The 27,305-nt window shown below is 42.4% G+C and overlaps 1 protein-coding gene across 1 annotated transcript in view; it reads right to left on the bottom strand.

Moving 5' to 3' along the window:
- Window positions 1–27,305, bottom strand: part of gabrd (gamma-aminobutyric acid type A receptor subunit delta) — a 167,826-nt gene that overhangs the window by 75,822 nt on the left and 64,699 nt on the right. The window contains 2 exon segments of the mRNA XM_034171907.1: window positions 1,384–1,604; window positions 14,257–14,324. Coding sequence (XP_034027798.1) covers window positions 1,384–1,604; window positions 14,257–14,324 — 289 coding nt within the window.

Raw genomic sequence — 27,305 nt, 5'->3', positions numbered from 1 at the left:
TAAACCAATGGCTAAGCTCAGCACTTATATATATATATATATTTATTATATTTATTATTTATTATTATTATTATATTTATTATTATTTATTTATTATATTTATTATATTATTTATATTTATATATATATATTTATATATATACGAGGTCTGTGAGAAAAGTATCCGACCTTTTTATTTTATGCAAAAAATATATGGATTTGATTCATATGTTTTTACGTCAGCCAAGCTTGAACCTTCGTGCACATGCGTGAGTTTTTCCACGCCTGTCGGTTGTGTCATTCGCCTGTGGGCAGGCTTTGAGTGAGCACTGGTCCACCCCTCTCATCGTTTTTTCATTGCGAGGAAATGGCAGAATGATTTGGGCTTTGTTCCATCAGAATTTTTTTCAGAAACTGTTAGAGACAGGCAGCTGGAAACCATTCGGAAAATTCACATGGCTTTCGGTGAAAATTTTATGGGCTTCACAGAGATTAAGGAGTGTTACTACCGCGTTAAGGACGGCCCACAATGGCGCACGGCGCGCCGCGCTCCGAGCCGCGATCGACAGGCAGAAACCACCAGATCATTTCTAAACGGATGGCTGTGTCGTTCCGGGACCGTCGTGTGCAATTTCTCTGGTTATCACAAGAGCTGGACATCAGCCATTTTCCGGCAGATTTCATTTGTCATGGAAAGCCGCGCGGAGGCTTCGCGCATCATGACGGAGCCGCTGATGGAGCGAGACAAAGAACACCTCCGTTTTGGAGTGTCAGAGGACAAGATGGGACATGCCCACCTCTCCACAATTTCTTATACTCACTCGACTGGTAAGCCACTGAAAGCCGAGATAGGCATGTCCCAACTTGTCCTCTGACATTTTTAGTACTGTATAATATTAATATTACATTAATCAGACAGATATGACTTGGACCTGTGTTTCTGAACCACTGGGTCACAGCCCATTAGTGAACCACATAGTGCGATTCGTAGGACATGTTGCCATGTTTTTTTTTTAGTTGAACCTAATTTTTAGTATTGTACAATATCAATATTACAATATTAATCTAATCTATAATAGAAGTTTGAAGTTTTAAACACTATCTAAAATATAAACGGCAGCTATCAAAATAAATAATACATGATTCCTTCACCTTTTAGCATAACCAATTTCAGATGTTGATGAGCTGACATTCTATCCTTTGACATAAGGCTAGACAGCGAAAAATGGTGGCATTCACAGAGGAAAAACTTAACAGTAGCGTTACAATTTTACCTAAAATAAATAAATAAATAATACAGCCTAATTTTTCTTCTTTTTTTTCTTTTGCTTAAAAAGACCAAAACCATATGAAAGCCCGAGTGAACAAATACTTTTGTAGGCACTGTGTCTTTTTTCCTCCTACCGGCTGCTGTACAGAATGACTCCGTTGGGCTGTAGGCGGATCAACTTGTTCTCTACAGTAACGTCATGAAACCAAGCAGATTTGGCATTAACGATGAAGGTGTCGGGCAGCCAGAGTTTATCCACAAAGCGGCTATCCAGGCCCAGTGTCTTGTTAGTGTGGTTGTAGGACAGGCGGTCATCGTGCCAGCTCTGCCGCAGGAACACCGTCATAGTGTACTCCTACCAACACAATCACACATGTACACAGTTACAGACATTAAGAAACTGATTTCAGACAAACACAATCAACATCTTTGCTTTCTCAAAATAGATCCCTGCAAATTCATTTTTTAGAATAGCCAAGTGGCCTCTGTGTGTGTATGCATGCATGCCTGTGTATGGCTTCGATCATGGAGAAACTGGGGAGAGCTGACATTTGCCGTTTGGTATGCTTATGTATTTTGGGTCAAGGATGAACACTACGAAAACTACGAAAGTTAATAGTTTTGGAGAAATTAAGGATATTATCTAACAACAGTGAACAACAGATGTTGTGCTGCAATGTACCTTGGGAGTTTGGGGTTTTGGGGTTTAAATGTTGTTATTGTGGTTCATGTTAGTTAATAGTGTTGTTAGTGTGATTGAGTTATTGTGTTTTTGTAGTTCAGTTGGTAGAGTCAGTTTAGTTGAGCGTCATGTTGCCATTACCATGTGTGAGTTAAGTGTTATGTTGCTGCTTTCAAGAGTGGTTAGTGTAGTCTGTTTGATGTCTTCCACCACTGTCTGTTTGTTGGCGTGCTAAAATAAAAGCACCTGCTTGGGACTCAGTTTTGGTTCTTCAGCTCACCACAATATATGAAATGCTAAGTGGTGTCTATGAACATGTATGCGTGCATGCGTGTGTTTAACTATGATCAGGGACAAAGTAGGGAGAGCTCACGTTTGATATGCTTATGTACAGTTCAGTCCAAAAGTTTTTGGCCACTTTGTATTTCACGCATTTTAATTTGTTTATGCCATTTCAAATACAAAAAGTATAAAAACTACAAAAAAAAAAGTCAAAAATGATCTTCCTTAAACTCAAACTCAAAGCAAATCTCTACAACTTGATATAAATTAATTAAAAATATAAAAGCCAAGATGATGGGGTGCATAAGTAATGGGCCACTTTGATATAATACCTGTAAATAATCAGTTTTATTGCCAGTTTTCTTCATACAAGTCAGGGGATGGACACATGAACATTTCCAAGTCACTGAATTTGTCTTGAACTTTAATTACTGGTTATTAATTATTGGTTATGAAGAAATACAAACAGTATGGCACTCTATGATAAATCTGTGTGGAGTAGACAGTTCTCAAAAACTAAGTGACCATGCAAGAAAGAAAACAGTGAGGAAAGGCACTAAGGCACCCAGACAACCCAGAAGAAGTCGTCGGCTTTTGTGGCTGTGATTGGAGAAGTTGCGCATAGTCCATTTTGCATTTTGTATCCCCAATTGTACAGCTTCAGTATTAGCCTCGGTCCCACCGAGTGAAGGAGTGAAGAAGGAGCCACACACCCTGTTTTTTTTTTGTTTGTTTCGTGAGCTATCGTGGCATTATAGTGGCTCAGAGTGGCTCTTAGAGGCATTATCTTCAGTTAACGAGGCTCCTCTCTGAGCGTGGCACTAATTTCAAGATGTTCAAAATTTAGCAACAACAGCGTGGCGCAGTTTGTGTTCGAGTTACTGCAACGGCTTAGAGGCATTTGCGTGGTGCTGCGAGTCTGCAAAAAGACCATTATCCGTGCGCCTGGCACCTTCGCAGGACCTGAGAGGCTATTTTTGGAGCGGCTCCTCCTCTTGCGCACACAATTGCACCTGCTCTGTGTGCTATATATTTTGTAGTGGATTAATCATTTTCACTTCTAATCACTTCTGGCATCACAGAGGACTGTTTCATCTGGACTCTTTTTTCCTCTCTTTGCTGCTCCATGTGGGATGTATTTTGAACGGCTTAAGGTAATTATTTTTAATGTTTTTTATAGCTTGATAAAACAGTTCCTAGCTGTAAAAGTATGTCTGTATGTTAATGTCTGTTGTATGTAAAAGTATGTTAATTTAATATCTTGTTAATGGATCACATGAGCTCCGCTGTGTGTCCGCACTGAGGCAGGACCTGAGAGGCTATTTTTGGAGTGGCTCTGTGCGCTGGACTCTATATAAAATAATTCTTTTGTAGTAGATTAATCATTTTCTGTCAAACGTTGGATGCTGAAAATACCTCTAATCACTTCTGGAATTAATGGATCACATGAGCTCCGCTGTGTGTGCGCACTGAGGCAGTGACTCATCATCACGCTTCAAACTAGCATTTAGGCAGAATGCCAGCTCACAAAAGAGTGATATTTCAGTCAATATTGGAGGAACACAAAGTTAAAATTTGGGTGACTGCATGAAAGTGGATGTGTGTTTAAAGCCATGGAAGATAATAACTCCAGTGGAGCAGCTAAGAGCAGGAGCTGTGCGGCAACACAGGTGGAGAGCGCGCAAAAGACCGATTTTGAAGACATAACACAAAGTTAAAAGTTGTATCATGGTGACTTGTAAGCTACGGAAGAAATAAAGAAATATATATATATATATATATATATATATATATATATATATATATATATATATATATATATATTGAAAATGATCCACAGGTGTATATAATAAAACGGCCACCTCATTCTGTATGCAGAACGGCACCGTGCGCAAAAGAGTGCTTTTGCAGAAATAAACGGACGAACACAAAGTTAAAGTGGATTCACGTTGTAAAAATGATTGTGCTTAAAGCCAGGGAAAAAATAAAGCCAGCAAGCCACGGATGGAAAGGAAGCCAGAAAGAGCAGAGAGGCAGCTGTCCATGAAAGGACAAAAGCAGCGCACGCGCAAAAGAGTGCTTTTGCAGAAATAAATGGACGAACACAAAGTTAAAGTGAATTCAAGTTGTAAAAATGATTGTGCTTAAAGCCAGGGAAAAAATAAAGCCAGCAAGCCACGGATGGAAAGGAAGCCAGAAAGAGCACAGAGGCGGCTGTCCATGAAAGGACAACAGCAGCGCACGCGCAAAAGAGCAATTTTGCAGAAATAAACGGACAAACATAAAGTTTTATGTGTTTAAAGCCGCAAAAAAAAAAAAAAAAGCCAGAGAGCCGCAGAGCCAGCGAGGAGCACAGACGCGGCTCTCCAGGAACACGTGGTTCGGGTCTAGCTGGTCTGGTGCATTACAGGTGGACAGCAGCCTGGCGCACAGCGCACAACTGCTGAACTGTGATGGAGTGTCTATTTTTGGACTGTGTTAAAAAAAAAAAAAAAAAAAGGGACATCTTTAAATGCTGCTGTGAATCTGTGAATTGAAAACCCACACTTTAAAGGGACCAGGTGTGGGAGGGCTGGAGGTTTGGAACAAACTCATGCCTAAACGTGCGCCAACATGGCGTTATCATGGCGCTATCATGACGCTATCATGGCACTACGTGGCTTAGTGTGGCTGATGCGAGCCATTCGAGGCTGTAATGACAGGTGGTTGTGGCTCACTAGAGGCTGCTACGTGGCACATGCGGGGTACAGAAAGGCACATAGTGGCACCTTCATAGTGGATACGTGATAGATGAAAACGTGGGTCATTCTTCAAATAATCACCCCACACCCATGCGTGGCTCCTTCTTCAGCCTTCATTATTCGGTGGGACCGAGGCTATAGAGGAGGGTTTTCTTTCACCAAAATATCAAATCTAGGCTTACATCTCAGATGTTCCTTCTGGCAAATTGTAGATGAACTTTCAGGTCATCTTTTTAAGAAAATCCTCCTCGATACCACTTCACCGTGATGCTGTATAACTGGGGATACATGTGGACTTGCAATTTAAGTAATATGGATCCTGTGTGTGAAAATGACAACTGCATCTGTTGTATAATAACAGTGACACAGCCATTCAGCTGTGTGCTACAATGTGTTGTGAGGATGATAAAGCCCAAGGACGCGTGGAAGAAGAAAAAATCTCAGAAGACAATGTTGTGGAAGTCCTCCACTTTCACTAAGTGTAGTGATGAGTGTGTTTTGATTGTGCAGCCGCGAAGACAATGTATCAATACAGTTCGCCTTCACATGTCAAATCAAAGCTGAGGGGAAAGAATGAGCTCATATTGCACTTTTTAAAAGCTGGACTATCAACAATGCTTCTTTTCAGACTATGCTGATTCTCACGAAGAGTTCAATTAAGCTAATCAGACTGCTCTTTGGGACATCCTGAGAATTCATGGGATCCCTGAGAAGTGATCTTTGCTGAACCAATAGTTACCCTGATTGCATACTGTCTGGGTTTGCAAAAATCCAGGATCAAGGCTTCTTGGAATCAGACATCAGAGGTGTATCTATATTTGGTGAAAGTGTTGAACTTGTAGAGACATTCGCTTATCTCAACAGTGATATTCATGTCTCTGGAACCTCAGCCTTTGAGACTGAGAGACACCTGGGGAGAACTTATGGAGTCTTCAGGTCACTGGACAGAGGTGTTTGGCAATGCTGATATCTTTGCAGAAAAATAAAAGTCCAACTCCTGAGGGTCCTGAAGATGCCTGTCTTACTGTATGGTTGCGAGACTTTGATACTAACCAGTGAATGAATGTAACAACTGCTCTGTGGTAGCAGGTCTCTTTGGAGAAATGTCTTTCGAGTTAAACAAGCAGTTTCTTTGGAAGAATAAGATAAGGAGTTTCACTTGCGTTGTTATTTTGCTTTGATATTTTGGCCATGTATCGTGCGTTTCTGTGTGCATGATCCAGCGAACAACTGCATGACTGTTGAAGACCCAAGCAGGTTGTTAAGTCCAAGGGGTCCCCATGCTTCACCTAGCTGTGGCAGATAGTTATTTTAGAGGTGTGGACATCGACCATTAACTTAGCCACATGGGCTGTGCAGTCAGTACATTCTGACTGATGGTCCCAAGTCCAGGTAAATAAGTAGGGTTATGTCAGGAAGGGAATCCGGCGATAAAAATAATTATTTTTAGAAATGCCACAATAATTATGCAGGTCACAAATCAAATTTCCATACCGGCCAGCTCAAAGCCTGGGTTACAATGACTGTGTAACCCAACAGGGTGCCAGTGCAACTGCTGGATGAAGAATTGGAGGAAGAGGTAGCAGGAGAAGAGGAAGGTTAGAAGGGTGGAAGTGAGAGTCAGGAATTTGAATGTCGGCAGTATGACTGGCAAAGAGAGAGAGTTGGCTGGTATGATGGCGAGGAGCAAGGTAGACATATAGTGTGTACAAGAAACCAAGCAGCAGGGAGGTGAGACCAGAAGGATCAAAGGTGGGTTCGAGTTGTTGTACCATGGTGTAGATGAGAGGAGAAATGTTTCAGGGGTCATTTTAAAAGAAGAGTATATTAAGATTGTGTTGGCAGTTAAGGGGGTGTCTGACAGGGTGATGGGTGTGAAGTTTGAAACTTAAGGGGTGATGATGAATATCATCAGTGAACAAATCTGATAGCTAGGTTGTGAGAAGGAGAAAGAAGATTTCTGGAGTGAGTTAAATGAGGTGGTGGAGAATGTACCCAAGCATGTAGAGTGGTGACTGGAGTGGACATCAATGGGCATGTTGGTGAAGGGAATAGAGTTGATGTGGAAATAATGGTTTATATCAAGGGCAGGAATCTGGAGGGGCAGATGGTAGCTGATTTTGCAAAATGGATGTAAATGGCTGAGGTGACTACCAACTTTAAGAAAAGGGAGGAGGACAGGGTGACATACTGTATAAGAGTGGAGGAATGTGCACACAGATGGACTACATTCTTTGTAGGAGATGCAAGCTAAAATACATTGAAGACTGTAAGTTGGTGGCAACCCGAACCCCCATCACTTTAAATTCTCAGTTTCAAATGTGTGTTTCCACAAAGGAGATGTTTTTCACAGCATGGATATTGACACTGGTGTGAATATATTCTTCTCAGGTTCACTTAACTGCTCTTGTGCTTCTTTCTCTTGCTGGGTACCACAAGGTTCTATTCTTGGCCTTACACTGTTTTCGCTCTATATGCTACCGCCTGGGTCTGTTATCGCTAAGCATAACCTAGCTTTCCATTGTATTGCAGATGATGGAATCATCGATTGAAAATTGACTGAATATAGGTTGAAGAGGATTTGCAAATCATTGTATTCTGTTTTTATTTAAATTTCACACAATGTCCCAACTTCATTGCAATTCAGGTTGGATGAATTATTGTCATGTACAGAAAATGTGAACAGTGGCTATCAAACCTAAAGCTCCGTGCGCTACTGCTTGCATGCAGCCGCAAATCTGAACAGGCTGGTATATCCACAGTAGACATTACAGTACAGATATTTGTCCATTCCTTCCCATGGGTGACTTAAATAATGTGAACTATTGTCTCCATCGTAACATAGGGAGCTGCGTCTCTCCGTGGTGCGCAGTAATGAATCATTGCACATGTCAGGCTTGGAGCTGAATGGACCCCACGCTGTAATAAATGACCACCTTCTAACTCTGTTGGAGATATGACATGGAACTTGTCCCAGGCCGTTACACCATTAATAAACATGAATCTCACCTCCAACAGAGGTCCAGGAGTGTTTCACAGCGCATACGTGGACGTGAAGCCAAGAGAGCAGCCTGCGGGTAAAATCCTCTCACCCAACCAATAAAATTTAATCCCATGTGATCATCCAACCGTCATGGTGTCCAGAGTTGTGTGTGCTCCTGAAGTGAGCAAACAAGAAAAAAGACAGTTTCCTGGAAAGGCTCTGTCTGACGTATGGGACTGCATGGCCAACTGCCAGCAAACTTTGAGCAAAGCTGTCCAGTGGCGTGTGTGACACATGTGCACCACATGCACACGCTTAGTGGCTCATGCAGCATTATGCGTACACACACACACACACACACACACACACACACACAGCTGAGTGATAACTGCGTGGAGCACACGTGCACAAGAGTGCACTGAGGAACACAGTGTCGTGAGGAACACAGTGCTCTGGTCCTGTGTTTGCCATCTAGATGTTTGGACATCCGACAGTCAGCAGGGCCTTTTATGGCCGTCTGACAGCAGTCTGTATCATCCACCTGTTGTTTACATGTGCTCTGGATGCCATCGTGCAGGTGTTTGACGAGGTAATCTGGATGCGTTCCAACAGGGCTGGCCATGCCTCTTTTCTTCCTGACTGTGTCGGATTATTGCAATATTTGCCATATCGGATGTGGTTCCTCCACATTCTTGCTATGTGTGACGGGGGCTTAAGAAATGAAAAAGAAATTGTTTTCCGGTTGGTCAGACAAAGAAACCAAACTGGAAAGGATGTACATAAAGGATGCAGATGATAATGTGCTGACAAGTGAGAAGAGTGTGAATTTTTTTGAGGAGCTGATGAATGAAGAAAATGTGTGTGTGTGTGTGTGTGAGAGAGAGAGAGAGAGAGAGAGAGAGAGAGAGAGAGAGAGAGAGAGAGAGAGAGAGAGAGAGAGAGAGACAGAGAGATGGATGATGTGGAGAGAGCAAAACAGGAAGTGCTAGGGATTAGTAACCCCCCCCCTTAAAACACGGATGGAGTCCTTTCTGTGTCCCTTGTGAAACCAGAAAATCTTGGAAGATGCCACAGGATGCTGAACAAATGCACCGCACATGCCTAGGTCTTACAAGGAACGGTTAGTGGAAGGACACAAGACTTCATGGTTGCTGTGAATTTTTCAGCATGTTCAAAATAAACAGAGAAGGGACACAGAGGCTGGCGAACACTCAAAGGATGCACAGATGATGCACTGATGAATGCAACGACGAAGCCATGGTCATCCAATGGACACTGAATGAGTGCACAAGGATCAGTCTTGTTTCCCATGAATTTTATGAATAAAGATAATTTTATAAAACACTGTCATAAAGCACAAAATGAATTCCAGCTGATGTCCACCGAGTTCATCATAAAGTTTTGTACATGTTCAAAACTTTGAGTGGTGATCAGAAGGAGAGCTGTCCCACTGCTTGCACTTTTGTTTGCCATTTTGTCAACTGCTTGTCTTCTATGTTTCTTGCAGCTATTTGATGATTGTACAACCCCTGGCAAAAAATTATGGAATCACCGGCCTCGGAGGATGTTCATTCTGTTGTTTAATTTTGTAGAAAAAAAAAGCAGATCACAGACATGACACAAAACTAAAGTCATTTCAAATGGCAACTTTCTGGCTTTAAGAAACACTATAAGAAATCAAGAAAAAAAGATTGTGGCAGTCAGTAACGGTTACTTTTTTAGACCAAGCAGAGGAAAAAAATATGGACTCACTCAATTCTGAGGAATAAATTATGGAATCACCCTGCAAATTTCCATCCCCAAAACTAACACCTGCATCAAATCACATCTGCTCGTTGACATTGACCCTATGTCATGAAATTGACCCTATATGTCTTTTTGCAAGGAATGTTTTCACAGTTTTTGCTCTATGGCAAGATGCATTATCTTCTTGAAAAATGATTTCATCATCCTCAAACATCAGAAAAGTGTCCAAAATATCAACGTAAACTTGTGCATTTATTGATGATGTAATGACAGCCATCTCCCCAGTGCCTTTACCTGACATGCAGCCCCATATCATCAATGACTGTGGAAATTTACATGTTCTCTTCAGGCAGTCATCTTTATAAATCTCATTGGAACGGCACCAAACAAAAGTTCCAGCATCATCACCTTGCCCAATGCAGATTCGAGATTCATCACTGAATATGACTTTCATCCAGTCATCCACAGTCCAAGATTGCTTTTCTTTAGCCCATTGTAACCTTGTTTTTTTCTGTTTAGGTGTTAATGATGGCTTTCGTTTAGCTCTTCTGTATGTAAATCCCATTTCCTTTAGGCGGTTTCTTACAGTTCGGTCACAGACGTTGACTCCAGTTTCCTCCCATTCATTCCTCATTTGTTTTGTTGTGCATTTTCGATTTTTGAGACATATTGCTTTAAGTTTTCTGTCTTGACGCTTTGATGTCTTCCTTGGTCTACCAGTATGTTTGCCTTTAACAACCTTCCCATGTTGTTTGTATTTGGTCCAGAGTTTAGACACAGCTGACTGTGAACAACCAACATCTTTTGCAACATTGCGTGATGAATTACCCTCTTTTAAGAGTTTGATAATCCTCTCCTTTGTTTCAATTGACATCTCTCGTGTTGGAGCCATGATTCATGTCAGTCCACTTGGTGCAACAGCTGTCCAAGGTGTGATCACTCCTTTTTAGATGCAGACTAACAAGCAGATGTGATTTGATGCAGGTGTTAGTTTTGGGGATGAAAATTTACAGGGTGATTCCATAATTTATTCCTCAGAATTGAGTGAGTCCATATTAGTAACCGTTACTGACTGCCACAATCTTTTTTTCTTGATTTCTTATAGTGTTTCTTAAAGCCAGAAAGTTGCCATTTGAAATGACTTTAGTTTTGTGTCATGTCTGTGATCTGGTTTTTTTCTACAAAATTAAACAACTGAATGAACATCCTCCGAGGCCGGTGATTCCATAATTTTTGCCAGGGGTTGTACAAAGAGTGAGGAAATATGAAGTCATGCTTTTTGACCACGGCAAACTCCACTCAAATCCAGCATATATGTCTATAAACCGGAACATTGTTTAGATCAGTGCAGATCTCTGTGGAAATATGACATCAGGTATGTTGAAGCACATACACAGAAAGGTGTTTTTGCATCCCTTGTGCATCTTGGCAATTTTTGTTGGACACATACCAGACCATCCTGTGTAAGGGACCCTTAAGAATGAAATAAGCACAGCAATGAAGAGGACAACGAATGGAAAGGCGGTCGATGCAGATGGCATTCCAGTGGAAGCATGGCAAAGTTTTAGTGAGATGGCAGTGGAGTTTCAAACCAGATTGTTTTATAAAAAATTGGAAAGTGAGAGGTACCTGAGGAGTGCAGAACAAGTGTGCTGGTTCCGATGTTTAAGAACAAGGGCAATGTGCAAAGCTAGGCTTAGAAAGGAGGTGAAGATCTGTGAGCAGCAATATGATTGTATGCCAAGAAAGAGCACCATAGATGCAATGTTTGCTCTGAGAGTACTGATGGAGAAGTATAGAGAAGACCAGAAGGAGTTATACATTGGCATTTGTGGATTTAGAGAAAACTTATGACAGGGTGCCAAGAGAAGACCTGTGGAACTGTATGAGGAAAAACACATTTGAGTGGAGTGCAGTTACAAGGAGTAGAGGTGGGTAAGGTAGATGAGTTTAAATACTTGGGGTGAACTATCGAAAGTAATGGAAAGTGCAGTAGAGAGGTGAAGAAAAGATTGTCGGCTGGGTAGAGTGGGTGAAGAAAGGTGACAGGATTGGTGACAGAAGCATATCGAGTGAAGGGGAATGTATCCAAGACAGTGGTGAGACCAGCTATCTTGTATGGCTTAGAGACAGAGTGAGATGGAAATGGCTGATCTACTGTCGTGACCCCGAAGGGGAGCAGCAAAATGAAGAAGAAGTAGGAGTATAAGATGAAGAAGGAAAGGTGATGGACCAGCTGTCTGCCTGGGTAGTTGCCATCTAGAGAGCATTATGTACGATGGTATCCTTTACTGACTGACAAAGTTTGATCAAGATCAGATCTGGATTATAGATTCTGTGGCTAAATTTAACACTGAAAACCCCATTTAAAGTTTTTTACATTAAGTGTTGTGCAGACTGGCACTCACTATAGCCTGACAAAGTTTGATCTGGATCTGATCTGACTTGTGGACATTTGAATTTACATTTTGAAATATATCTCAGTCAAAAGTGTCTCAATCACTGTCATTTTTCTGTTATGGATTTACATACACCACCAAAGTTGGATGGAGGTTCCAATTTTATGCCTGTTTGTCTATCTTCCAGTTATCAGCTATGTTCGAGTGAGGCTGTGGAGAACGTACAAGCATGTTTAGAATAAAACGGACTGGGATGTGTTCAAGACTGCCACCAACTGTGTAGACCAGGGGAGGGTAACTTGTTCCAGAAAGGGCCAAGAGGGTGCAGGTTTTCTTTGCAGCCACTGACTCCACCAGGTGATTTCACATTCTAACTATTAATATCACCTTCTAACTATTAATATCACTTTGAGCAGGTGGAATCAGCTAATCAGTGAAATCACCTGGTGAAGTCAGTGGCTGCAAAGAAATCCTGCACCCTCTTGGCCCTTTCTGGAACAAGTTGCCCACCCCTGGTGTAGACCAACTGTCCCCAGTGTTCACAGAAATCTTCAATACCTCACTGGAGATATGCCAGGTGCCAGCATACTTTAAGGCCTCTACCATCATCCCCATCCCCAACAAACAAAGAACTTCAGGACTTACAGACCCATCGCCGTGACCTCTGTGGTGATGAAGACCTTCGAGTGCTTTGTCCTCACAAACCTCAAGGCCATCTCTGACCCTCACCTGGATCTCTTGCAGTTTGCCAATAGAGCCAACAGGTCGGTAGACAATGCGTTCTTTCCCCTCAACTCTTGCTGAGGAAGTTCTGTTGGGTTTCCGCACTGCAGCCCGTTTGACGGGGGTTTTAGTGGGTTTTTTTGTTTGTTTTTTGTATTTTGGGGGTTTTCAGTTGATTGAATTTTGAATTCTTTCAGTACTTTCATAATCTGTATGTTTTCAGTTGTTTATTTCTTTATGTTTTGAGAATGTGTTCATTTTGTCTTATGTCCTGCATAGGTTTGTTTGTTCTTCTGTCGGTTTTCTGGCCCCTCTTGTTCCAACCTTGCATTCGCCCCTGTCAATAGTGTTTGTCTTTCTTTTCCATCATCTCCTCCTCCATTACCATCTGGTACTCTGCTGCCACTACTAAGGACAGGTGCAGACTGCGGCATACCATCCATGCAGCAGAGAAGGTGATTGATTGTAATCTGCCATCCCTACAAGACCTGTACACCTCCAGGGCCCTGAGGCAAGCAAGGAAATAGTGGCCGATCTCTCTCACCCAGGGCAAAAAAACTTTTTGTCACCCTCCCCTCTGGCAGACGGCTGAGGCCCATCAGGACTAAAACCTCAAGACACAAAAACAGCTTCTTTCCATCTGCAACAAGATGTATAAATAATGCCAGAGACCCCCATTTACCCTGCCTCCCTCTCCACTACCACAAAGTACAGCTTGATCATCCCTGCACTGAAAGGTACTGTACATCTGTTGCCTTTGCACAGCACCATTCAACTATATTATATTTATTTGACAGTGAACATAGTTTTGCCAATTTGTCTATTTCAAAAAGAAGTGGTTGACAACAAAAAAGGAGTGGGAATAGATCAAGTGCCAAAAAGCAATGACAAATTGTGCATAGTACAGATAATCAATGTTCTGTAAAAAAAAAGGATTCAGAAACCGAAAAAGTTGGAAAAAACCCCACAACACCATAAAAAACTTTGATTCAGTGCATGAACTAATTACATACGCCTGACATTTGATCACATTTACTTTAGCTTATGAAAAGAGACTTCTAACAAGACTTTCACCTTGAAAATTTTTTTCAAAGGTAAAAATTTGTGGTATTGGAAACTAGTGTTGGCGGAGGTATGTGCTCTATGAGCATGATGCTGTAGTTTGTTTTTGGTTTTGTTTCAGTTTTCAATAACAAAAAGTGTGTTTCATTATTTGGAAAAGACAGAAAACCAGAAGTTGGTTCTTACTGCAAAAAAATCCATGAAAGCATCAAATTATTAATCAACTCAATGTGTCACGCGTTCACACCGAGTGCTTTAAATCCCTCGAGAGGGATAAATCAGGATTATGTAAATATCAAATCTTTGATCTCAGCTGCAGAAATCAAACTGTGAATGATGGAGATGCTCTCTATAAGATGGTGTGTGCACACTGAGACAGTGCACCTTACCATGTTGGCTTCGGAGATGTGGTCAATACTAGCCACTTCAATAGCCATGGCCACGTTGACTGGCGGTCCTGCAGGAAGAGACGTCAGAACAAAACAAGAAAACAAAACTGGCCCTTCCACTTGTCATGCAAACGCCTCCTCAGCTCATTCTGCATCCATCAGCCGCTCACTCATCTGATCCCCCAACATCCTCCCACGCCTCAAACACTCCCACAGCGCATAGAGATGAAGCATTATGCAGCTTAAGTGGTACATCATACTGTGGGCGCTCATAAACAGCACTGAGCTCGGCGTCTGTCAGCATGCACTCGCTCATATGATTTGCATGGCAAAAACTACACAGGCAGCTCACACAGGCTCTTTGTACTGAACACTGAGGAATCATACGTCACTGTTCCCCCACCATTCGCCACCTTCCCAGAAGCAATTTGTTGCAAATCACATTGCGTTACATGATGGATGAAGACTGGTGATGGGATTTGCAGCTGCATGTTTACTGTATGTCAAGGTCAGAATCAGACGAGGCGCTGGAGAAACTACTTCTTTCAAAGGATAAAACACCGAATCACTATGAAGCTGTTGTGTTGAAATGGCTGTTTTGAAGCATTTGATACAATAAATATGATGACATCTGCTGGCCAATCTTTAACATAGCACTTGCATGGAACAATAAAGGGTATGATGTCATGAAACAGTCAGGCACTGTTATGTATGTTTAATAATAAAATGTTCTATGTGCATCTTGTAATTTTGACTATATTTTCGTTTTAAAGACATTAATAATATACTTGTGTTATAATGTGATTGTGCCATCATAAAATACTGTATGTAATAGAGATAAAAATTGTGAAATGCTTGTGCAACTACGGACTGCTATCACCATAGTTGTACAAAATTAAAGGGATTTGGGGGCTTCAAAAGTTTTTATTAAAAACATGATTATTTCAGCAGTGTTTGGCTGGAGTCTGTCCCTTTTCTTTGTTAGTACCTCTCCAGTTTGGGAGAAGACTCTCTCACACGGCACAGAAGCTGCTGGCATATAAATATAGATTTTCTCCAGCTTGTAATGAGTTGGATAAACAGCTGCCTCCATCCTCCCTATCCCTATCTCTCCTTGCAGCGATTGGGAGGATTTCCTTCACTGCAGAAAATGGTTCTGGGGAGCATTAGCATGGCTAAAACCCTTCATCTTCAGCTTCAGCAATGGCCCTCTTGACCCCTGGTCATTTTAAGCTTTTTCTTGATTTACCTCCTACATGCCTGCACAATGACAAACTCATTATTAACTAGAAGCACTCAGAGAGTGTAAACCTCCGCCAAGGCCATGGGGTCACTGACGCCATAACATCTACACGCCGTGGAATCATTGAACCTAAAAAAGTCTAACAATGATGTTTGCTCAGTAGTAAAAAAAGTTTAATCTGCTGTGACTGGATAGCATGTATTACAGTTTATTGCAACTTGCACCTTTCCCAGAAGCTCCTGTCATCTGAGCACTGATATTGATACTGCATGTGCTTATAGACAAAAACAAATAAGCGACAAAATTCATTTTATTATTCAACTAAACTGCAAATATATGATTTTTTTTAATATTTATGAAACACTTCTCTAAACAAGGCCATAGGGTCACTGACCCTAAAGAGATTCCCTCCTTGGCACAGTGATCTATTCAACAATTCAGTGTTACAACCAAAACTATGATACATACACTTTTCTTTCCTTTATATTTGACATCCTTGACCATGAAAACATACCACTAGAACTTGGAATCACTTTTATGTCTTTATTAGTTCAAATGTTATTGTATAAAAACGATTTTTCGGTAATGGCGGTTTTCTTCTGGATCTAGCTCCATAACATTTGAAGCTACATCAAATCTGATGACACCTTACTGAATCAGTACATATTCAACTACAATTTGGTGTTAGTTGTGCATCTCTAGCTTCATTTGTCACCTCACACTGACACACTTTCTATTTTCCCTATATTTTTGCATATTCTGGATCACCAGATCCAGAATCCGGATCCGATCATCACCAAACTTTGTTGTTTGATAGAACATTTGACTATGTTACATCCTAATTTTTTTCAAGCCTTACTGCCTTGTTTTTGTGGAGTTAGAAACTAGAATGTCAAAATTCCCCCTATCCCGCAACGATGAAGAATCCTTTAAAAAAAATCCTGGATCCGGATCGTGATCTGGATCACCACTAAAATTTAATCACTTGTTCCTCTTGTCATTTCCAACCTCCTTGGCCGAGGTAAAAATAAATTTAAGAAATATTACAATTTGAAAACAAATGCACCCGAACGTGATGACAGCTGCAACTGCTTAATGCTAACTTTTAACATTGAAAATGCCATAGACATGCTAACGCATTAGCATTGGGATCCAGATCGTGATCCGGATCACCACTAAAATTTAATCACTTGTTCCTCTTGCCATTTCCAACCACTCCACAAAATTTCATCAAAATCCATTCAAAACTTTTTGAGTTATCCTGCTGACAAACAGACAGACAAACAAACAAACCCGACAGAAAACATAACCTCCTTGGCGGAGGTAAAAACTACTGTGACATGCCCGGATCCAGACCGGTTTGGACCGATGCAGTTGCATCGGTCAGATTTTTTTACGCATCTTTCGTCATCGGGGAAAAAAAACTTGAATAATCCCGAATAGTGCCGAACGTGTCCCCGCGGTGAACACAGCTTTTGATTTGATCCCACAGTGCACCACGCAGGTGTACACAGGAAAATTCAAACCGGATCAAACAAACATAGCGTCAGTCCCGTTGAGTCGATGATCATGGCATCTAGGAAAAAAGTTGTGCAAGGAAAATTGGGCACTTATTTCAGCAAGAAACGGTGTTTGAAACGGTGTCTTTGAAAGGCATTCTATGATGACTGAAATTATATTTTCTGTGGTTTTCCGACCATACATGTCAACCTGTATGGATTGTCCGTAAATTATAAGGATTTTTTCCGAGTTTCAGAGTCTTCTGGATGTACAAATAAAGTCGGATATTCAGGGTTTGGTCTGCAGCGGGTCTGTAATCAACTGTTTCTGCAGTGTGACTCCACTTTGAAACGTGAACCATTGAAGCAATGCTTCGATCCACTAGCTCATTGGTTCTTTGATTCGCTGCTTTTCAGAAACGGCAAGTCCGCTTCTTAACCACTCTCAAAGCCAATAAAATACCATGAGTCACTTTTGTGTCTATTAAAGTCACTAACTGGGACTCTTGTCTTGTTGCAGTGAAGAAATGAGAATCGTCCTCCATTCCGTTGCTCCAAACGCTGTGGCACTCGTTGAGACAGAGTCCGCTCGGAATTAATAACTTCAAAATGAATTGCCGACGGTGTAGAGGGGGTCTGGTATGGGAACCACAGAATCTCGTTTCTGCTGTTTGCGGACAATGTGGTTCTGTTGGCTTCGTCAAATCAGGACCTTCAGCGTGCACTGGGGCGGTTTGCAGCCGAGTGTGAAGCGTCCGGGATGAAAATCAGCACCTCCAAATCCGAGGCCATGGTTCTCAACCGGAAAAAGGCGCTTTGCCCTTTTCAGGTCGGTGGAGTGTCCTTGCCTCAAGTGGAGGTGTTTAAGTATCTCAGGGTCTTGTTCACGAGTGAGGGATGGATGGAGCGTGAGATCGATAGACGGATCGGTGCAGCATCTGCAGTGATGCAGTCGCTGTATCGGACCGTCGTGGTGAAGAGAGAGCTGAGTAGGGGGGCAAAGCTCTCGATTTACCGATCGATCTATGTTCCGATCCTCACCTATGGTCTTGAGATTTGGCTCATGACCGAAAGAACGAGGTCGCGAGTACAAGCGGCCAAGATGAGTATCCTCCGCAGGGTGGCTGGGCGCTCCCTTAGAGATAGGGTGAGAAGCTCGGTCACTCGGGAGGAGCTCGGAGTCGAGCTGCTGCTCCTCCATGTCGAAAGGAGTCAGTTGAGGTGGCTCGGGCATCTTTTCCGGATGCCCCCTGGACACCTCGCTGGAGAGGTGTTCCGGGCACATCCCATTGGGAGGAGGCCCCGGGGAAGACCCAGGACACGCTGGAGGGACTACATCTCTCGGCTGGCTTGGGAACGCCTTGGGGTTCCCCCGGAGGAGCTGGGGGAGGTGTGTGTGGATCGGGAGGTCTTTGCTTGAGCTGCTGCCCCCGCGACCCGACTCCGGATAAAGCGGAAGAAAATGGATGGATGAATGGATGGATGGATGGGTGGATGAACTGCCGTTTTAAATAAAATGACACCTCTTACAAACGTTGTAATACAGACAAGAAACTACAATCGACTAAAAGGTTCTTCCTCCCAAAATGAGACGTGCTGTATTTCTTTACAAATTCCTAACATGCAGTCAGCTGTAAGAGCTCAGCTCAGATATATGGAAAGACATTCATGTCAATAATGCCTGAAAGGAAAAGCTTTTGACAAAAACTGCAGATTTGTTTATTCCTATTTATGTCCAGAGATCAAGGATCCACCATGTACAGTTTATTATGCCCAAAGTTTAAGGATCCAGTGACCAATTTCATATTTATTTACTTTAAGACTCAATAAAATGTTGTTCAATTTCAATTTAATTGGCTTATAAAGCATCAAATCACAACAAAATACATCTCAAGGCGCCTCACATACAACAGTTCAACATAAAAAAATGTAAATAAATAAATAAAAATTAAAATTTTCAAATACATAACTAAAAACAGAAATAAAAGAATAAAACAGATAAAAAAATAAAAACTATTCATAAGAAAGAGAATAAAAATAGGCTTTAAGTCTTGCCTTGGTCGGCGTGTCAGAGGACAACTTTGGACATGCCTATCTCGGCTTTCAATGCTTACCAGTCCAGTAAGTATCAGAGAAATTGTGGAGAGCTGGACATGTCCAAACTTGTCCTCTGACATGCCGAAATGGAGGTGTTCCGTTGTCTCGCATCCAAAGCGAATCGGTCTTTACGAGCGAAGCCTCCGCGCGGCTTTCCATGATAAAATCTCTTGTTAAATGTGAAATCTGCCGGAAAATGGCTGATGTCCAGCTCTTGTGATAACCAGAGAAAGAGCACACGACGGTCTCATATCCACAGAGCCATCCGTTTAGAAATGGTCCGGTGGCTTGTGCCGCGTCGTCGCAGCTCGGAGCGCGGCGCGCCGAGCATCCTTAAAGGGGTCCTTAAAGCTGTAGTAACAGTCCTTATTCTCTGTGAAGCCCGTAAAATTTTCACCGAAAGCCAGATAAATTTTTCGAATGGTTTCTAGGTGCCAGTTACTAACAGCTTCTGAAAAAATTCTGATGGAAAAAAAAGTCCTTTTCATTCCGCCATTTCCAGACAATGAAAATCTGACGAGGGGGCGGGACCACTCCTTCCCAAGGCGTGCTCACAGGCGAATGACGTAACCGACAGGCGTGGAAAAACTCACGCATGCGCACGAGGGTTCAAGCATGTCTGACGTAAAAACATATGAATGAAATCCATATAGTTTTGGAAAAAATAAAAAGGACCATTACTTTATTGACAGACCTCGTAGGTGGAATTCTTTCCCATTCTTGCTTCATGTACAACTTCAGTTGTTCAACAGTCCGAGCTCTCCGTTGTCATATTTTGCACTTCATAATGTGCTGCACATTTTCAATGGGCGACAGGTCTGCACTGCAAGCAGGTCAGTCTCGTACTCGCAACCTTTTACTACGAAGCTACGCTGTTGTAACACAGAATGTGGCTTGGCATTGTCTTGCTGAAATAAGCAGGGACGTCCCTGAAAAAGACGTTGCTTGGATGGCAGCATGTGTTGCTCCAAAACCTGGAGGTACCCTTCAGCATTGATGGTGCCATCACAGATGTGTAAGTTGTCCATGCCATGGGCACTAACACACCCCCATACCATCACAGATGCTGGCTTTTGAAATTTGCACTGGTAACAATCTGGATGGTCTTTTTCCTCTTTTGTCTGGAGGACACGACGTCCATGATTTCCAAAAACAAGTTGAAATGTGGACTCACCAGACCACAGCACACTTTTCCACTTTGCATCTGTCCATTTCAAATGAGCTCGGGCCCAGAGAAGGCGGCGGCGTTTCTGGATGTTGTTGATGTATGGCTTTCGCTTTGCATGATAGAGTCTTAACTTGCACTTGTTGATGTAGCAACGAACTGTGTTAACTGACAATGGTTTTCTGAAGTGTTCCTGAGCCCATGCAGTAAGATCCTTTACACAACGATGTTGGTTTTTAATGCAGTGCCACCTGAGGGATCAAAGGTCACGGGCATTCAATATTGGTTTTCGGACTTGCCGCTTACGTGTAGAAAGTTCTCCAGATTCTCTGAATCGTCTGATTATATTATGGACTGTAGATGATGGAATCCCTAAATTCCTTGCAATTGAACGGTGAGAAACATTGTGCTTAAACTGTTGGACTATTTTTTCATGCAGTTGTTGTTCACAAAGTGGTGATCCTCGCCCCATTTTTGCTTGTAAATGACTGAGCCTTTTGGGGATGCTCCTTTTATGCCCAATCATGACACTCACAATTTGTGTCCTCAGTTCCCAAAGGCTTATTGAGTGTTGTTCGAAGGTAAGGTGATGTAACACAGTGGTAAACATACCACTGTGCCAGCTTTTTTGAAACCTGTTGCAGGCATCCATTTCAAAATGAGCAAATATTTGCACAAAAGCAATAAAGTTTATCAGTTTGAACATTAAATATCTTGTGTTTGTGGTTGTATTCAACTGAATATAGGTTGAAGAGGATTAGCAAATCAGTGTATTGTTTTTATTTACATTTCACACAACGTCCCAACTTCATTGGAATTGGGGTTGTATTTTTTATTTTCTTATTTTATTTTTTTTTAGATTGAGTTGAGGTTTTAGGAGTTTATTTTCAAGCACATATGAAACAGCATAACTTTATGTTTTTTAATAACCTTAATTTTTAAATTATGATTGGTGGGTTTGAATTTGCTGATTTGACCTGACATTGACTCTGTTTAATCACAGTCTTGTGCGCAGAGCTTTGTATGTTTAGGCCCGGTCACAAGCACACGGCGATAGCTGAATGAAGGATAAAAAGTCAAAAAGTCAGAAAGGTGGATGAAAGATCTGCACCTTTCCCATCACTGAAAAGGCTGCAAATCAAGAGTACAAAAAGAAACAAAACAAAACTGAAACTAACAAAAGAAAAACGAAGCGAACATCAACCTCAACGCTTTAAACAAAACATTCCGATGACATCTCCGACAGTGGGTATGAGACTGAGCGCAGCCAGCCCTGTCCTCATGTCTGCAGCACTTGCAGGTGCAGGATCTGGTTGTCTTGACAACAAGTGAGAGATGTTGTTTGTCTTCACAACAACAGCAAGGGTGTGCACACACGTTCCGGTCACGAACGGCTGGAACGTGCCTAAATAGTTAAAGTAGTTGATAAAATGTTCTTAACGCTATTGTGTCTGTATGACAACGTTGCCTTTCATCCCAAACATGGACAAGTCATCAGCGATACAAGGATGTTTCATTCAGCTCATCGAAGCTTTGGTTATTGATCTGTTCAGATATGGTCAACCTTCGTTCAATACGTCGACACGTCAAACAAAACAGTGACGTTACGGAAACTAAGGGCCCTGTCCCACTGGCGTTTAGGAAGATTTGCGGATGGAATGTGCACAAAAGTGTCCCATATCCGCCAAACAACCGCAATAACCGTGTAACATTCCTGTATGAGTCGGCCGCCATCCGAACACGTCTGCGATCATCCGCAGAGGCACGCATGTCCGCAGCCAGGATTTTTGAGTGGCTCAAAAATCCAGCTGCGGATAAGATCCGCATCACTGCCTGAACACATACTGAAGACATACAAAGGACATACACAACCAACGCGCCGCATATCCTGTCATCTGCTGATATCTACAACTGACGGGTTGGCGCGACTTGGCGGCGGACCGGGACAGCGTGCAAAACAGATATGACGCGTGCCCAGCACGGCCACATCATGGTCGCAAATGGTATTTCGCGCATGCAGACAGAGTGGGCACGGATGAAGCGAGTGCATCACGGCCGCTGTGCCCCTCATGGGGGCACCTCCGCGGTCGCCTTCGCTTCTGTTCCCTGTTATATCCGCTTTTCTTCCTCATGTATTCGCTGATCCACCCCGGGACATTTGTCATTTCTGCCCACCTTTGTTGCGGACGCTCAGCTTTTGTCTCCTCATTTCATGCGCAAATCCTCCTAAACGCCAGTGGGACAGGGCCCTAAGCAAATGATAAGGAATCATCAAGACAGAAAGCAAAATGAAATACAAAAGATCGTTGGGATTCGTTCACATTTTTCAACAGTTTGAAAATTCTGACAATGCGCCAGCTGCAGGAACGAAGCTGGACGACGGTTAAAGGATGCCTCTGGAAGTTAACGTAAGTCCAGATTTCTCGTTTCATTTGGGCTTCATCGTCATTTGTTAGCGCCGTGTGACTGAGGCTTTACCTCACCTAAAAATTCCTAGTGTGTACCTAGTGACCAGTGTGAGTGTGCTGCATCGCAGAGCGTCTGTTGTCAAATGGAATAATGTGAGTTGCCCTCTTACCTATTTCAGCAGCAAAATCAACCACAGCACATTTAGCAACTACACTATTTTGTCATAATGCTGCCACTCTGTATTTAATATATTGCATTTGGTTGAGGTTTATTGTGTATAATCACACATATTTTTATATTTTCTGTGTTTTTCCAGCATGTGACACTACATGCACGATCCTTCGGGACCACCACCAGCACTTCATTAAGGGCAGGCAGTGAGCATAGGAGCACAGTTCTCCTGACTTTGTGGGAAAGCATGCTACATTGGAATGTGAGGATCATTTCTGTGAAGCTGTAGAACAGATGAACAAAAATATTTTATGCTGAAATATTTTTGAGCAAGAGAGAGTGAATTAATAAAGTAAGCAACACAATAGGTGCCAAGCAAGAACATTTTCATAAACTTCATACCTTTTTAGTACAATGGGCTCATGGGAGTATGAAATGCCAAATGGGCGCAGTTACAGCAAATTGTGTAAACTCTGTGAATTCTGCTTGTGTAACTCAACACACATTCACAAGAAGACAGAATGATCATAAATGATCATAAATACCAAATAAGGCTGCACACCCTACCCAAATATGCCAGAGGTGTCCAATGAGTACACTGGGATCGGGGACATCAAAGAGGAAGTCCAGTAATCACAGATCAACATCCTCTGATCTCTACTGGTAGCCAAAGGAGGCTAAAAGTGGTATTTGTTGTTTTTATTGAGCCCACTAGATGGCGATCTCTTTTACACAAAAGAAGTCAAAGCAGAAAAAATGTTTCAGTTTGCTTCGTTTGGTGGCACGGTGGGGTAGTGGTTAGCACTGTTGCCTCCCAAAAAGAAGGTTGTGGGATCGCTACCCACCTGGGGCCTTTTTGTGCTGAACATACATGTCCTTCCTGGGTTCATGTGGGTTCTCTCCAGGTGCTCTGGCTTCCTCCCACATCCAACAACATGCAGGTTAGGTGAACTGGAAACTCTAAACTGACCGTAGGTAGGTGTGTGTGTGATTGTATTTGTCTGTTTATATATGTCCCTGTGATATACTGGCGTCTTTTCCAGGGTGTACCCTGCCTTACACCCTAAAGCCTCGGTCCCACCAAATAATGAAGGCTGAAGAAGGAGCCACGCATGGGTGTGGGGTGATTATTCGAAGAATGACCCACGTTTTCATCTATCACTTATCCACTATGAAGGTGCCACTATGTGCCTCTCTGTACCCCGCATGTGCCGCATAGCAGCCTCTAGTGAGCCACGACCGACCTGTCATTACAGCCTCGAATGGCTCGCATCAGCCACACTAAGCCACGTAGTGCCATGACAGCGCCATGATAACGCCATGTTGGCGCACGTTTAGGCATGAGTTTGGTCCAAACCTCCAGCCCTCCCACACCTGGTCCCTTCAAAGTGTGGGTTTTCAATTCACAGATTCACAGCAGCATTTAAAGATGTCCCTTCTTTTTTTTTAAACACAGTCCAAATATAGACACTCCATCACAGTTCCTCAGTTGTGCGCTGTGTGCCAGGCTGCTGTCCACCTGTAATGCACCAGACCAACTAGACCCGAACCACGGGTTCCTGGAGAGCCGCCTCTGTGCTCCTCACTGGCTCCGCGGCTCTCTGGCTTTTCTTCTGTGGCTTTAAACACACAAAACTTTATGTTTGTCTGTTTATTTCTGCAAAGTCGCTCTTTTGCGCGCGCGCTGCTGTTGTCCTTTCATGGACAGCCGCCTCTCTGCTCTTTCTGGCTTCCGTTCCATCCATGGCTTGCTGACTTTATTTTTTCCCTGGCTTTAAGCACAATCATTTTTACAATGTGAATCCACTTTTAACTTTGTGTTTGTCTGTTTATTTCTGCAAAAGCACTCTTTTGCGCACGGTGCCGTTCTGCATACAGAATGAGGTGGCCGTTTTATTATATACACCTGTGGATCATTTTCAAAAAAGAAAAAAAAAAAAAAAAAAAATATATATATATATATATATATATATATATATATATATATTTCTTTATTTCTTCCGCAGCTTACAAGTCACCATGATACAACTTTTAACTTTGTGTTATGTCTTTAAAATCGGTCTTTTGCGCGCTCTCCACCTGTGTTGCCGCACAGCTCCTGCTCTTAGCTGCTCCACTGGAGTTATCTTCCATGGCTTTAAACACACATCCACTTTCACGTAGTCACCCAAATTTTAACTTTGTGTTCATCCAATATTGACTGAAATATCACTCTTTTGTGAGCTGGCGTTCTGCCTAAATGCTCGTTTGAAGCGTGATGATGATGAGTCACTGCCTCAGTGCGCACACACAGCGGAGCTCATGTGATCCATTAATTCCAGAAGTGATTAGAGGTGTTTTCAGCATCCAAGGTTTGACAGAAAATGATTAATCCACTACAAAATAATTATTTTATATAGAGTCCAGCGCACAGAGCAGATGGAATTGTGTGCGCAAGAGGAGAGCCGCTCCAAAAATAGCCTCAGTGCTCACACACAGCGGAGGTCATGTGATCCATTAACAAGATATTAAATCAACATACTTTTACATACAACAGACATCAACATACAGACGTACTTTTACAGCTAGGAACTGTTTTATCAAGCTATAAAAAACATTAAAAATAATTACCTTAAGCTTAAATTACCTTATTTACCTTTAATTACCTTAAATACATTCCACATGGAGCAGGAAAGAGAGGGGAAAAAAAAGTGTCCAGATGAAACAGTCCTCTGTGATTCCAGAAGTGATTAGAGGTGTTTTCAGCATCCAAGGTTTGGCAGAAAATGATTAATCCGCTACAAAATAATTATTTTATATAGAGTCCAGCGCACAGAGCAGGTGGAATTGTGTGCGCAAGAGGGCAGCCGTTCCAAAAATAGCCTCTCAGGTCCTGCCAAGGTGCCAGGCGCACGGATAATGGACTTTTTGCAGACTCGCAAGCACCACGCAAATGCGACTAAGCCGTCGCAGTAACTCAAACACAAACTGCGCCACGCTGTTGTTGCTAAATTTTGAACATCTTGAAATTAGCGCCACACTCAGAGAAGAGCCTCGTTAACTGAAGATAATGCCTCTAAGAGCAACTCTGAGCCACTATAATGCCACAATAGCTCACGAAACAAAAAAAACAGGGTGCGTGGCTCCTTTTTCATCCTTCATTATTCGGTGGGACCGCGGCTTAAAACTGCTGGGATAAACTCCAGCCCCCCTGTGACCCCTGACTGGTGTAAGCGAGTATACAACTGTCAATAGAATCGTGTCAGTATACTGACACAATACTGACACAATTCCAATGTCACCAAGAGGAACAGACACAACCCCAGGGGCCTCATGTACAAAGCATGCTTATGCACAAAAACCTGGTGTACGCCCGTCTCCACGTCCACGTACAAATGTATCAAAAGTGACGTGAGTGTGGAAATGTGCGGTGCGTCATGCAAAAATCCTGGCTGGTGTACGCACGTTTCTACAGCTATTGTTCCACTGTGGACATGTAAAGGTGAGGGAGCCATTAATAGTGTGAAAACAAGAAGTCATCAGAGTGATGTGCACATCAGAGACACACTGATGAACATTTAACACACTCACGTGTTTGCAATTATATGGATGGATATAAAAGCACACACAAAGTGATGCATAAAATTGCACTAGCTGTGGCTGCGTTAAAGTTGTTAAAGCACCTTGCAAATGGTGCAATCTGATGTGAGCATGTACTCAGGGAACATGAGGATTTACTTGTAAATGACGAATTGTCTCATAAACTGATTGTGACTATTAAGGCTACTGTTACTGGAGTTGCACGTAGAACTGTGGCCAGCCCAGAACGCAATTTGGTGATTAGCCAGGAGTTGTCTGTGCCCACACAGGTGCTGACCACGCTGGGCATCCTGGCATCATGGGCATTCCAGCGTGAGCTGGCTGATCAGTCAGGCGTGTGCCAGTCAACCTTGCACCGGGCCATGCTAGCTGTGTGGAACGCAATCATCCAAATCTCATCCAGGTACATTCCAACATTACATCGCATTTTGCAGCAAGAGCCGATCTCCTGAAAGTAATCAGAGCTATTAACTGCACACTGTTGTTATAAAGGCGCCATCACATGATGAATTTGTGTCTGTTAATAGGAAACATTTTCATTCCATCAATGTTCAAATCATTTAACACACCCACACGTTTGCAATTACATGGATGGATATAAAAGCACACGCAAAATGATGGCTGTGTTAAAATAGTTTATTCGTGTAATAGTTCCGATGTGTGCATGTGTGCATTCAAATATGTTTTTATTAATAGTGTCTTTTTTTTTTTTTTTTTTGCTTGATAGTGAGCTGCAGAGCTTAACAGGCTTCCTGTGTTCAGTATTTGTCAATAAACGTGTGTGTAAATTGTGAATGTCACACTGTCAGCAAAAGCGCGCCTCACCTTTTAACGTCAGTGTGTGCACACTGTCTTGCGTGTTGGCCTCACACACTCACTCTCTGTC

Source organism: Thalassophryne amazonica, chromosome 6, assembly GCF_902500255.1.
Source record: "Thalassophryne amazonica chromosome 6, fThaAma1.1, whole genome shotgun sequence".
NCBI lineage: Eukaryota > Metazoa > Chordata > Actinopteri > Batrachoidiformes > Batrachoididae > Thalassophryne > Thalassophryne amazonica.
Note: the sequence above shows the minus strand (reverse complement) of the source record. Positions and strands in the feature narration are given on the sequence as shown.